Genomic DNA, 15,785 nt, shown 5'->3' on the forward strand with positions numbered 1-15,785 from the left:
CAAAATTGTTGCTCTTCAAAATTTACTTATATGCTGTTTTACTATACTCTCTTTCTATTTACTATTAGATCTAATACATTTAATTATAATATACAAACATTAATGTAGTAAGAGAAAAAAATCAGATTTTTAACATTATCAACACTCAACAACTTATAAAACTAAAGAAAAACTAATCTGAATGTATTGAGGAACAAAGATAGTTTAGTATTAAAATTGGGGATATTTTAACTCGATAATGCAGATTTAAATTTGGATATGATCAGTAAAAATCTTAATAAAATTAATGAATAATCAGACCACACACCTGTAATAATCTTTATAAACAGAAAAAAGAAGTTAAAGGTGATGAGTACGAAGTAAGCCACATTGTTTCCTTATACACCACTGGTTGTAAAATAAAATGATTCTAAGCTTTACCTGCATTCTCTGTGAACAAGGAATATTTGTAACCTTTTTCTTACAATAAACAATGTACTATCCAGGAAAACAATTTCATCAATGTAATGAGTGAAATAATCATCTTCACTCATTTAAATATAGAAAAATTATCTACAAATTCAATGTTAAGAATATGGAGAACAATAATAGTATATGTTTTTTTACAAAAAAGGTGAAACAGCAAGTATAATTAAATAAATTATTTTAAAAACAATTAATTACCTCCACCAAATACAGTTAAAATAAAAACTTTCAAAGTTGTTACTCCATTATCAGTACACCAATTTTTATAAATTACACAAGATTATAAATTTAAAAAAGATATATATAAGTATATATATATATATATATATATATATATATATATATATATACATATCTTTAACTAATGTTTTAATTTATAATTATATGTCATTTATAAAAATTGGCCTGCTGATGATGGAATAAAAACTCTGAAAGCGCTACAGTTAGGAGAGTTTTTTAACTTTTTATTTGAACTGTAAATGGGGATTTAAATAATTGTTTTTAAAATAATTAATTTGATATGGTGGTATATAATGTGAAAAAATAATATATATATATATATATATATATATATATATATATATATGCGATATCTTTTGGCAAATATTACTTTGTCTTAGAGAATGGATATCCCTACACCCTTATGTGAATCAACATATAGATTTTAAATTCTTAAGTAAATTGACAAGCTCAAGAAAACCTGATACACATTCAGTCATTTATGTACTTACAATTACATTCAGTCTTAATTTCAGCCTTGTATGTTATTTGTTACACCTTCAGATTAATTGTTTTATGTTTTAATTGCAGTTCAATTAGGCTTACATTTTCAATTAAGTGTTATATGTGGTTGAGAATTCTATATACAATAGATCCTCTTATCTGTCCACACCCACAGCAAACTTTAAGAAATTATCAAACTTTGTATTTAGTAATACCTACTTTTTCATTCTCAATGAATTGTTTCATACAAATATGCCAGTCAAGTTTTGTGAATATTGTTACCTATTTTTTAGGCAGTTTTCTATAACTTGCCTCTTTGTATCAGACAAGTCTAATTATAAATAACCGATATCAGTTTTTCCTTTTGTGTCTATGATAATACATACAGTTATTGCAATATTTATTTACGGTACAGAAATTAGATTTTATGAATAGATTTGATTTTTAAAAAAAAAGGATGTAAAAAATCAATTGATATTAGTAATTTACTTACATTATAACAGAATTAAAAAATTTAATAATATGTTTGTGGGAACCTTTTTGTTACCTAATCTTGCATTGCTACTAAATAACGAACAATAAAATATACAAACAATAGATTTATGAAAATATTTTTTTTATCCAGAAAATTAAGTGGACCAAATTAGATGCCATAATTGAAAGTGGTTTCCAAGAAACAGCAGCCAAATCGAATCTGATAATATGGTTTTGAATTGTTGAATCCCACATAACTTTAATTTAAGAAATAGTGAAATATAATTTCAATCACATGAAATTAGAATAAAAATTATGGCACAACTCATAGGAAAGAATGAATAAGGGGATTAGTTACTAAACCTTAAATTATTATCAATTATTTGGAACTAAAGGGCTTACGTATTGTTTATAAGTTTAATTTAAATAACAATAAGACCTGAATGAAACAACGTCTAATGAGGTTTTCAGTTCTGCCTTCCTTAAAAGTGTAAGATGTATGCTGCCATTTTATCTGTACTTCATATTTTAGTAACAACAAAAAAAAAGATGAGATATCAGGTTTTATTTATTTATAATAAAATATATAAATATATATAAATATATATATGCAGGATTTTCTTTAGAAATTTTAATAATCCTTTAGTTGTGAAAATTAACAGGAAATCCAAGGCAACTAAAGCAGACAAAAATTTGTTTAAAGAAATACCTGACATATAGAAGTACTGTTTCAATTAAATACAAGCACCGTAACATTATTAATGTAACTTATATTTTGAGCTACCTATTTAATCCAACACGTTTTTAGATATTCATCAAGTTCTTTTTTATTAGCTTATAACAATATTTTTTGTGTTAACTTTACCTAAAATAACAAAAATATTTGAATGAGTTATAGGTAAAATTACTAAGAGAATACCTAATTAGAGGTTTCCTGGAATCCTCTGAATTATCAAGAGTAATATAATAATACAAGTTTATAATATTATCTTAGAAACTTTAAGGATGTAAGGTAAAGATGAAATTTTAATAACAAAAATAATTTTTAATCCATGAATTCGTATGCATAGATCTCAAAGATTGTAAATCAGTTTTAAAAGTATTTTTGTTGATCTCACCAACAATGTTTTATATGTTAATTTTCAATGAACAGAGTGGCCAGTGCACAAAAAAATACATCACTGTAAAGAAGAGTTTAAGTTTTCTATTTATGCGTTAATTTCACTATTTGTAAGAAGTTTACAGAAACAAAATCTGGCTGTAACCATAAGCATGAGCAGTGAGAAGTTTAAAGTGGTAAGTTTAAAGCTTTAATTATAGATTCGATCTGCTTTACCGTTTTTATTTTTAACTAAATTAGTGTGATTTTCTAAGCTGCATATTAAGTAAAAGTGTTTTTTTTTTTTTATAAATTTACTAAAGAAAATTTACTAAATTAAGTTTACATTTTTTTTAGAAAATTCAGATTTTTTAAAATTATAATTCCTATATTATTTTTTAAATTTATATTTATAATTATTGTCATATCTATTTTTGTTATTAACACGTGGATTTCATAAGATGCTCTTACAAAAATAATATTGATTTATGAAAATGTTTAACAAATGACCAAAAAAGAAAGCTATAATAAAGAAAAAGTATAAATTTAATTTTCTAAGCATTTGGCACGGTTAGTATTAATACAACTTGTATAAATTAATGTTTCCACTTACCAACAATTTTCAATGTATGTGTCATAGTGCTTTCACAGTCACTCTCCATCATCAGGGATTTTATTGAAGTTGTTAATTTAATATTCATGTATTTAATAAATTCTCATGTATAATTATAATTAAATTTAAGTTAAAATTGTTATATTCATAATAGTCGATCATCAAATAATAAAATAATTTATACGTTAATAAGAATGTAACATCATGTCCGTAAGATGTTAACGCTATTATGTTTACTACGTTAATAGTCATATACATCTTACAGACATGACATTACATTCTTAATGACTTACAAATTATTTTATTACTTAACAATTGACTATTATGAACATAACAATCTTAACTTAAATTTACTTATAATAATACATAGAGAATTTATACACATGAATATTAAATTAACAACTTCAATAAAATTCCTGATATGGAGAAGTGACTCTGAAAGCGCTAGGACACATACACTGAAAATTGTTAAGTGGAAACATTAATTTATACAAAGTATAAATACCTTTAAAGTCAGACACATCCACCACTAAGGGTTAATGAACTGGTTCCCATAAATGATTAAAGTTACTACTGTAGGAGCAGCTTTCTTTTGAAACGGCAACTGCTTGCTGCAAGCATTTAAAATCAAATAACCACAGCAATTGATGTGAAATAAAAACAAACCAAAATTCAGTGAATAAGTTATTTAAAAGATAGAAAAAAATGTTGTAAATAATTGTGATGATAAACATGTAAAATAAATAGCACTACGTATAAAACTGATTTTTTTCTCAACACTACATAACTATTTAAGGGTAATTGTTCAATCTTTGTTACTTGGAATTATTACCTGCTTATTTAATAAATGAACAGGAATAAATATTATTACGATTACAATATTTATGTTTTCTTGTAATGACAATAATGTAGTCGATCGCAGATGTACCATATAACTGATACAATCCAGCTGCACTGGATATTTAATAACAATAACAACAATATTCAGTGTTCAAAAATATGAGAAAAAGTTCACGTAATACATATCATACAAAACACATTTTGTATAATATTAATTTTTTTATACTGTTTTCAATTCGATCATGATGTCAGGCAGACATTCAACACTTATAACCCGGCATCATGTTAATTATGATCATAAAAGCATACTTTGACGTCTCTCCCTACTAGCAAACAGTCCATTCTTAGTAAAATTTGAATATCTATAACCAAGATCCTTGCTCAATTTGATGTTTGGTAGAGTGAAGATTGAAGAAACTGAAAAAAAGGGAAGTTCAAAACATAAAAGATATTGTTACATTTACATAGAAATAAATAAATAACTCTGTTACAATAGCACTGATTTTATAGATTTTTGCATGCAGAATGGATCAAAGTAAATTATTCTAGCATTCTTAGTTAAGTATTATCTCATCAAATTCATTACTACCTGCTTATCCAAACATACAGATAAAATTTATTTATGTTAGAAACTAAATATGTAGCAGATTAGAGCTTTGTCCTTATAAAACTTGTATAATTAAACTATCTTATTAAATTATTTTTATACCAACTGATGTAAATAAAAATAATTATATTATATTAAAATAACAAGAAAATATGTAAAAAAATTTTTCTTATATTTTACAGAATGTATACACAAGTCTGTTATATCAAAACACAGATATTCAACTTAAAAGTGGACTGCAATACTTGATTCCAGTTCACCACCAGTTTACACTAGTTATATTGTGCATAAAAGGTTGGTAACACTGTAACTTGAGTGGAGGAATCGATCTAAAGTGCACATGAAGTTTTGTTAATCAGTATCAAGGACTGATCACTGGACAAGATTCATCCTAGTCCATATAACTGTGCATATTACAGTACAGTTAGCAGTTAAAGAATGTTTGTTTTTTTTTCTGGAGATTTGAAAAATGATAAATTCTTAAATTCACTCCAGCGGAAAATTATTTGAAAGGTTTGATAAGAAAGTACTGTTGAAAAGTGTAGTCAAGAATTGATAGTACTGTTGAAGTGTAGTCAGTTAAAAATTTTGTGAATGAATCAGTCTTGGGCAAGAAATGTGTAAAACAGAGAAAAATTTTATTTAGTATCAGGAATAATACATAAAATTCAGTCGATAGTTATGAAATGTCTTTAAACCTCTTAGGAGAAGATTAAACCAACAAAAGAATGCTTCTTCAGGTTCAGCCCATACAGCTGTAAAGAAAATGCTGAAATATACCATGCAAATGTAAATTTTCCATGAATTCTTGCCAACTACATTGAAGTGGTTTCCTGCTGTTGTTGGTTTAAGAACTTGATTCAAGGCAGCATACTTTAACAGTACATTTTTCATAAAGTGTGGTTCCACATTGAGTACATCAACAGTCAAAACTAATACATACTGGGATACTAAATATCTGCATAATTCTATCAAATTCTTATGCAACCACAAAAAACATGAGTATAGTGTGACTAATTCACAAAAATTATTAATTACATTCTGGTTTTTTTTTTAAGCTGTTGAATGCAGAAGCCTAAGAAGAAAGGCTTCATTAATAAACTTTTTAAATTAACTATAGGCCTAGTTTTAATTTAAAGAATCTTTTTATGAGTAACACGTATCCTATGCCAAACTTATAAAGAAAATGAGGAGTAGAGCAGTTTCCTGTTGCCTCCTTCACTGTGCCATTTATACAGTTGCATATCATGCCGAGCCCACCGAAATGCAGGATATTCAACCCTACATTCTGTTCACAACAGGGGTTGGCTGTACAGTGAACATTATTATGATTAGAGAAAACAACTATGACTGATCCCACAGCTACTTTACTTGCTTTACTCCCAAAGATACGCTGGGACAGATAGAATAAAGCAATGGATAAATGTACAATTTTCTGTACTGAAACAATGTGTTACAAATATTGCTTCAACTCAGCAAGAGAACTTTTCATGTACATCACACAATATCTCTGATTTAGTTACAATTAATTAACATTTTTCTACTTTTTTATAATGTAACACTTTCTTTTTTCTTAACTTTTTTCCTGATTTGTTTCGGTAATAAGTAGAAATTTTATATTATTAATTTCATATATATTAAATATTAAAATTTGTATTATATATTTTAAATAAAAACTACATATTCTTAATTGATAAACAGCAATAATTTTTTTAATGTAAAATATAAACACAAAATAATTTCAATATTTCAAACAAAACAAAACACAGCATTCACACCTAAACAGACCTGGCTGCTGACTGAAAATTATTCTAAATGATAGATGTGCAATTAATTATTATGTATGAAAAATCAGACAATAATTTTTAATTTATAGTAGAAAAAACCGCTTACCATCAGGAAGCTTATGAACAGCGGGACCCAGTGACCTAAAGTAAGCATGTTTCATGGCATCTTCTGCTGACATACGTCTTTTGGCTTCATACTAAAAGAGAAAAACTAATATTGGTAATGATAACATAAACTATTTTTCCAAATATACTAAATCAATATTAATAAGTAGAATAAAAGAGAATCATTATTAAGATATAAAAAAATAAATAAAATAAGTCTTTGATCCTTAGACCATTTTCAGTCTTGATTACAAATCATTTTTTATTTATATTAAAAAAATAAAAAATAGAGAATATGATCATATACTCAATTATTAAACAAACTGGTATATGGTTAGTACCATTTAACATTAAGATACAATCGATTCTTTGTTTTTTTGTTTGGATGCTTAACACTTTCTTTCAGAAAAAATTTCAAAGTTTGTGCAACACTATAATATCACAAAAAGAACCTGACCTTTCAGGTGGATGAATAGATCTACTGCCTGCTGAAGCACTAGGTTGCACATTGCATTGCACGCGGGTCTTTCTCATCTTTGATTTCCTGATCTATAGCTTCACTAATATTATTCTCTTGCTAATAGTCAATGTCTCAAACACCTGGTCATTTTTATCACATTCTAGCCACTCAATAATGTTACCTTCGTCACTGAAAACTTCCCAAGCATTCTATCTAACTTGACTGAAGAAATTCCATTGTAAATGCAGCTCCTGTTATGTATTTGTTTAATAATTTCTTCTGAGAGTTAAAAAAAATATATAGCAAAACAGAAAACAATGTTAACTTTTAAATAAAAGATTTTTGTTTAGGTTCATTATGGTCAAACCAAATGTAAATAAAATTGCTCACAGATAATCACTAATTGGTTGCATTTTGAAAATTTTCTAAGCTGAATTCTCAAAAATTGTCTGAATGATTCTGACACAGTTTTAAATGTATTTCATTGTCATTTAAAAATTGTATAAAGTTATGTTAACTTTAACAAAATTATTGAAAAGAAATTATTTCTTTAAGCTTAAAAAAAGAAATTAAATTTCTCAAAAGCAGTAAATGGAATTTTGAAAACAAACTTTAGTAAGTCTATTGTGATATGCGATATAAAATGTTTGTGTTTACTTTTAGCACTCCAAAAACTTACAGAAAAAAATCTTATTTCTGAGTGCTTTACTGTAATTTTTAAACACTGCTCAGAAAGACTTCAGAACATTTCACAGTGAGTATATGTTGAGTTCTCACAACAAAAATACACACAAAAGGCTGACAACAACGTTGGTAATACTTTCCTGGCAGTAGTTATTAATTCTTATATCGTGGAAAAATAATGAATGATATATGAAAATAAAAAAAAAAATAAAATATTTTTAAACTGTCTAATGATCAGACCTAATAATCAAGGTTATCTGAAACCTGAAGTACAGATTTCATATTAAGGAAAAGAGAATATAAAGATAAGGCAAAGGGAATACTTCCCTTTAAAAAAAGCATAGGATCCTTGTTTAGCACAAATATCAGTTACTAAAATAAACTTAATTTTATAAACCGGTATGATTTACTTACACAAAGAAATTTTCCTAAGAGATCAATGGCATCAGGATCAAGGCGAGGGGCACGTGAGACGAGTGGTTCAGCTGTATAATGAGGAAAAGTATATGGAATAGTGAGATCTGGCCAGCAGTCAGGTGGCGGAGAGCCCAGGCCTTTAAATATCAATTGTAGTTCTTCTCTGATCGTACATCCAGGAAATAATGGTTTACCACATGCCATTTCAAAAAATATACATCCAACTCCCCTATAAAAATGAAAGATTATTTATTATGAAATCAATACTAAAAGAACTTACCAACAAGAAAAAATCCTATCTGAAATTAAACAGGACCATGTTCTCTACCACAATTTTATCATTTTCTGTTTTAAAGCCCCCAACAAAAAACCATTACAACATGTTTATTTCTGAATTTTTTTTAATGTTTACACAAAAGTCTTCATATCGATTGGGTAAGTCCAACAAAACATTAATGCATTTGCAGACTATATGATAGGACCCACAAACTGAAATTAGAAATAACCAAGCTACACAATTATACATCTGAAGTATATACACATAGATATGAAGTAAATCTGGTTCATTTATAAAGAATCAATAAGTTGTCTCAAACATGCATTAACTGTAATTAAAGTTAATGAAAAAAAAATTTGTGGTCCATGACTATTGTAAAAGACAAATAGAATCAAAAGTCTCATCTTTGATTCTCTAAGCTTTATATCAAATAGTTATTAATTATAAAGTATTCATTCACTTTCCTGAAAGGTCTCGCGATTTCATATTTTTAATAAGTAAATAAAATAAAATTTTGCTGTATCCACTGCACTTGCTATTCCAAGAAACGAGAAAGAAAAACCTAAGAATTATTTCATCACACTAATATTCAAACTAAACTAATAATTTTTCTTCCTTTAGTATTAAAAACAATCCCTATTGTTTAAAGAAAACTTTTTGGGTTTTTAAGGGAGGGATGGAATGTCTTATTAATCATTAATAAAATACATAAATTAATAAGGACATTATTGGAATCTTATTACAATAAGTAACTCACTTAAAACTTTTACTCATGAAAATAATTAATAAAAATCACTTTTTTGTGCAATAAAATAAATCTTAAGGCTTTAAAAACAACAAGAGAATAATGAAAAAAAATGTATATTAAGTCATTTATTTGTTACACCAGTTAAATCCAAATTGGAAAGTTCACTTTCTAATAGATGATTTGCAATATCTGTTTGGGATAAAATTAATTGTGATGGATGCGTTTTAAAAATAAGATAATTACAAATAAACCATACATAAAGCATTTTATATAAACGATTCAAGTTTATGAACCAAATGTTTTGAAACAGGCTAATCAAATTATTTTATTAAGTATTTTTAAAATTTAAATCTTTTAACAAGAAAACAAAAAATAGTTTAAATAATTTGGTAGTTTACACTTCATTATATCAAAATGGTTACAATACATAAAGAATTACAATATAGTAGGTAGATATACATATTACACTGATGAACTACAATCATCAGAGAAACAAAAGGACTATGTAAATTCAAAATAAGCCACATCCACCAACATAAATAAGTTAAAGAATAATAGTAACTATGTTACACTGTCTTAATAATAACCAAGAGCTTTCCTGATAACTGGAAATTTCAACTACATTCTTTAATTATATTACCACATTGACTTTGCAACTTGTCAATTAGCTAATATTTTTCATACATATATGCACGAATACAGTTGAAAAATTAGAAACTTAAAGAAATATCACTCTAAACATAAACACCTCAGACATTAATCACTTTAATATTCTCTATTGTTGGAAATTTATAATAATTCAAAAGTGTTCAGAGTTTATAAAAAAAAAAAACTTCTAAACTAAAAGCTTTGAGCTTTCTATATTTTTGCCAGAAAAATTTAATTTACAAATAATACAAATCTGATTTCATTAAAAAAAAAAGAAGAATGTTGGACTCTTTACTTGAGCTGAACTCAAGTACCTGCATTTAATGATGTGATCAAAGCTTGAGCCTTACTCCAGCACCACATTTCATTTATATAATCTGTAATACTCAGATCCTACTTGATGGCAACAACAGGAAATAATAATCTGATCCTTTCTTAACATATTTAAAAAACTGTCAGAGATGTAAATATATCTCTAATTTAGTATCAGGTCTGACTATTGTGTTGTAAATACAGTGAAACATTTTTTCTAAAGAAAAGGTTTTTTCATCATTTTTATAGAAACAATAAATTGATGACAACCCACACACCACCAGCCTCCAATATTTCATATTATTCTGAAAACTGTAAAGGTTAAAATAGTACCTTAAATCTTCACAACCGATAAAAGCACTAATCAGGGCAGTAACGTTAAATGTATCAGTATATCGAGTAAAGGAAAAGATGAAATCGTAAATAAATGAGAACACATGGCGTAACTTTTTAAAATTGTATATATTTAAACATAATGGTCAAAGGGTTAATTTTAATGCTTAAAAAAAAGCAGACCAAAGATATTAAACAGTCTTTATCATACAGATCTCAAATAGGACAATTATAATAATAAAAGTTTGAAATTGTTTTTCATCATTTTTATGGTCTACAAGATAAATTAAAATTACTTGACAGTTCCCTTTTAGGGAAGTAATTTATTCAACAGAGAATTAAGTATAATTGTGAAGGATATTAATAACAAAGATATAGAACCCAAACACCTAAGTAAACAAATAATTAATTTTTTTTTTTTAACCCAACACGTTTTACAATTTAAAAAGAAAGGGATTTAGCTTAGTACATTATAGTAAAGTGCATCAAAGAGATGTTTATTATTTTTTTTGTTAAAAAGCAATGCTTTCCTCATAGGTAATTCAGTAAAAAATTAAGCTTCTTTAGCTCAGATTAAGTAACATCAATTTTACATAGTATTTTCCTGCCTCAAATATCTTTTTCTTCCCTACCTTTTAAGATGTTAAAGTTTTAATTGAGCCTAAGAAGAAATTCATTACAAATATCCTGCAAAGCTTGATCAATCAGTTCGAAATATAACGAAGAAAAATAATTTTTTTAGTAAGAAAAAAATTCACAAAGAAAGAATATGAATCATACAATTATTAGGCAACAATACCAAATATACATTATCAGTAATTATTTAATTTAAGAAAAGTATACTATGATGTGCATTAAAAATATTCCAACTTTACCACATATCAATTTGTGTTGAGTATTCGGTTGATCCCAAGAGAACATCAGGCGGTCGATACCATAATGTAACAACTTCATTTGAGTAAGTTTTAGTAGGGACGGATTTTGCTCTAGCTAATCCAAAATCTGCTAGCTGAAAAATAAAAAACCAAAATAAATAATAAACAAGCAACAAGAAAAAAACTGCCACATTAAAAGGTTTTTGACATTAGTTAAAAGTCATAGTTGTAGAGGTAAGATTAAAGATGAGACTTATGTTGGAATAGGAATGCAGTTCGCAACCTTTTGGTAAAAAATTTCATACAATATATGACCAATATTTTTAACAATAATTTTTTTTTTAATTAAAGGAAAATCAATGTACTACTTCTGTAACAGAAATTTAGGACATAACTAAGTTGTGCTTTTTTCTGAAAACCCAAAATAAATTTATTTCATTTATTTATATTTGCTTCATCCATACCGGGTGAGAAACCAAACCACTACAGATGAAATACAGTTGTGACATATAACATTTTATGAATAAAATAGAAACATAAACTAAATTAAATTCTGTATTTACATTTCCAAAAGTTTATATATTTACAATATTTTTACAAGATGTTCTAAGTGAGCGCCCTGTACAGTGATGCATTTTTGCGCTTCAGTGATCATAATGAGAATCACCTGACACAAAATGTTTTTAATATAGCAAATTTCTTACTGAGTGTTTACCATCAGTTCATGGTGTGGGTGATTTGATACATTAACACTAGCCTTTAAATGGCCCCAAAAGGATAAAATCAAATCTAGGCAAATCTGGGAAACATGGCGGGCAATATTGTAAAATATTGTAACTGAAAAAATATCATCAAAATGCCTCACATAAAAAAACTGATGATGTAGCATATTTTTGGATAAACTGAAACTGATGATAAAACATAAAGTAATCTTCAATGAGTATCCACAAAGTCAATTAATTTCCATTTATCTGATTTAATAAGAGCTGACCCTACATCAACATATTAAAAATACGCTTTTAAAACCTTAAGTTTCCACCATTTTCCCAATTAAATACAATTATAAAAGTTTTACAGTTATTTCAGAATTAACAATGATAAATTTCTCAAAAGTACACCAAAAAGGATGTCTTGTGTCATTGAAACCATCAGAAATTTACTACTGGATCCTCAAGCAATATTTATCAGTAATTAATTGGTGGTTATGAAAATCTGTAGGGGGTTTTGTTATTTACATTGGTCAAGTTGTTAATGAAAAGTTGAATTTCTGATTCAGAAGTTTATACAGATGAAGTACAATTTAAACTACTGAAGGCTATATTGTAACTGTTGAGATACTCATTTCAATACTCGCAATCAACTGAATTATCATAAAACTAGTTAATGACGTCAATATGAAACTAAAACAATGTTATTTGAAAGGACTTGCATCGTTGAAAAGAAAAATTATAAGTGAAAAGATAAGAAATAATCAAAATTTGTCAGAATTAATGTAATAAAGCAGTGAATGAGAACATCCCAGTTCTCCAATCACAAATAATTAAGGCTCAACTCTCAGCTAATAAAGTGATGCTAAAAACTGATTTAGGATACTGAAACTAGGTTTTTGAATTTAAAAAAAAATTAATTATCAGAATTGGGTATTCCAGTATATACGAGAAATTTGAGCGAAGTTTAATGCAGTGGCCCAAATTTTTAAATAGATCTTTTTTAAGCTTTTTCTTTCACATCAAAAAATGATGTAAATTAATTGAAATCTTTTTTATATTATATCTGGAAATTTCATTAGTAGTATTTCCTTAAGTAACATATGAGCTTATTTCTCATTAAGAAACTCAAAGAAAGCACCAGATTCTAATAAAAAAACAATGACATAAGCGATGAAATTTAGATTTGATTACAAACTAGAAACAAAAAAGTCCATGATAGTAGTAAATCCATAAACAGTAATCAATATCAAAGAATGACAATTGCTTTAATCTTAAGGTGCTTACTAATTGAAATTTGTATCCCAAGATGTACTAGTTATCATATCACAAAATTTGTAAAGTTATTCACACTAAATTAAACTATGCATCAGCTTCTTGGGCCTGACAAATAGCAAAATTTTATAAGATACACCTACATTAAATTTCACTTATTTCATGTCAATTTTAAATTTATAAGTTGTTGGACATAATTAATTTTAGTAACTGACATAATTCAAATGTATTTTTTATTTCATTTCATACTGTTTTACTGCTTTTTTTATCAAAGATTTATACAATAAAATATGTATTTTGTATTATATGAATATTAACATAACAAAAAAGTGATTGAGTGAGTGTGTGTGTGTGTGTGTGTGTGTGTGTGTGTGTGTGTGTGTGTGTGTGTGTGTGTGTGTGTGTGTGTGTGTGTGTGTGTGTGTGTGTGTGTGTGTGTGTGTGTGTGTGTGTGTGTGTGTGTGTGTGTGTGTGTGTGTGTGTGTGTGTGTGTGTGTGTGTAGAGAGAGAGAGATTCATTGTATTTATGATGATGATTACCTTTAATTCACCCTTATCATTTATAAGTAAATTTTGTGGTTTTAAGTCTCTATGTAATATTCTTCTACGATGACAATAAGCCAGTCCTCGTAAAAGTTGAAAAAGGAACAGCTGCAAAAATATTAAAAACAAATTAGCTATAATAAAACTGGAAAAAAAAACATATTAACAATACTAAACAAATCGGTAGTAATACAACATTTTCTTTGCTGAAATTTAAGTATTTAAGTTAAATGTAAATGTGCAGTTCCACTCGTTTCCTTTTTATTTATTTCTATTTATTTTACAAATAATAATTACAAAATAAATTATTTTACTCAATCCTCAATCTTATTTTTACACCTCAAGCACACCTAAAATTATTTGTAATGATCAATCCATTACTTAAGAAATCTAAAACATTCCACAGAGTGCTTTTTATGAACAGTTATGGACAAATAAACTCTTATTCATAACTTCACACTCAGTTTTCCTGGTTAGATGCTGCCATTGTTAGCATCTCTTTTGAAACTAAGACTTGAAAGAAAAGAATTATATTAAATACTAAGGTACTATTTTACCTTCAAGAAGAATTTAAAATTCAAAACATATTAAAAGATTCAATTTACTTTACCCAAATCTAAGTAGGGGAAACCAAATTAGAATATTTCAACAGTAGCAAAAAAAAAAAAAAGTATATTTTTATATATTGTTTTTATTTTCAAAACAACTGTTGGCAACATTGTAACCATTTTGAAGAATCAGCTGATTACACTATATTCTAATATAATTGGAGGCTCTGATAACACCTGCATTTACTTAACCCTTTCACCGTCAAACATTTTGGACTGGGATGTGCTAAAAATGTCAAGTGTTTTAACTGTGTTATGTAATGGTATTCAAAATATTAATAACTCATGCAGTATTCAATCTAAAAATATGAAAAAATTCACACGTAACAAAAACACCCTGCAGAATATGATTATTAGCAAAAATTATAACACTATACTTTTTCTTCTTTTTTTCATAAACTTTAGTTTTGGATGATAAAATTTACTAAAATGTTTATTTTTTTCATATTCTAAAAAGTCACTAAAAATTACAAAAATGCACTAATAAACGTAAATATCTACGTTAATTTCTTGATAAAATAAAACAAAAATTATGAAAACTGGATCACTATTTATAAAATGATGGCTTCTGGAAGCCTGATAATATATAGCCTAGATATTAGTTTTTTGAAATGTTTTCGTAACATTTGTTTACGAAAACACCCCTATATAATCCTTTACTGCACCTGGTACAGACAGTTCTTGATCTTTTTCTTACTTCTAATGTGCACACACAGCATCTTGCTTTTCTTCTCTGGTAATTTTCTCAACTCTGGTCCACCACAACGAACGTCTCTACATTCTTTGCTTCTAGCCATTGAGCTGCTAAACCTTCCTCATGTTTATTCATAAACTGCTTTGCAGAGTGATTCGTTTCTTTAGCAACGAGTTCTAACAAAGTTATAGGGAAAAAATAAATTGAAATATTCAATTGCTGGAGATCCCACGAGTAGTATGTGTTTTGGACCTGGCAGTTCTTGGTATGCATGAGGTAGTGGCTGCAACTGTTCAGAAGCAATGAATTCTAAGTAATCAGTGTCTTCCAGTTCATCATCGATTATATTGATTGCCTCGTTGCCTGATTTATTCTCTATTTCACTCAAATTACACTCATTATCAAAATATTCACAAATATTGCAATTGGTTAGACTTCAATACTAGTCCCCGATGTTACAGACATTTTACACAGTAAAAAACCAAAACTCA

At 27.2% G+C, this 15,785-nt stretch overlaps 1 protein-coding gene across 1 annotated transcript in view; it reads right to left on the bottom strand.

Moving 5' to 3' along the window:
• Nucleotides 1–857: 857 nt before the first annotated feature.
• LOC142323263 (cyclin-dependent kinase 18-like) overlaps nucleotides 858–15,785 on the bottom strand; it is a 147,439-nt gene continuing 132,511 nt past the window's right edge. The window contains exons 8-12 of the mRNA XM_075362668.1: nucleotides 13,990–14,100; nucleotides 11,468–11,601; nucleotides 8,272–8,503; nucleotides 6,715–6,805; nucleotides 858–4,631 (exon numbers count right to left, since the gene is read on the bottom strand). Of these exons, the coding sequence (XP_075218783.1) occupies nucleotides 4,510–4,631; nucleotides 6,715–6,805; nucleotides 8,272–8,503; nucleotides 11,468–11,601; nucleotides 13,990–14,100 (690 nt within the window). The 3' untranslated portion in view covers nucleotides 858–4,509. The remainder of the gene's footprint in view (nucleotides 4,632–6,714; nucleotides 6,806–8,271; nucleotides 8,504–11,467; nucleotides 11,602–13,989; nucleotides 14,101–15,785) is intronic.

The sequence above is a fragment of the Lycorma delicatula genome, chromosome 4 (assembly GCF_047948215.1).
Source record: "Lycorma delicatula isolate Av1 chromosome 4, ASM4794821v1, whole genome shotgun sequence".
Taxonomy (NCBI): Eukaryota; Metazoa; Arthropoda; class Insecta; order Hemiptera; family Fulgoridae; genus Lycorma; species Lycorma delicatula.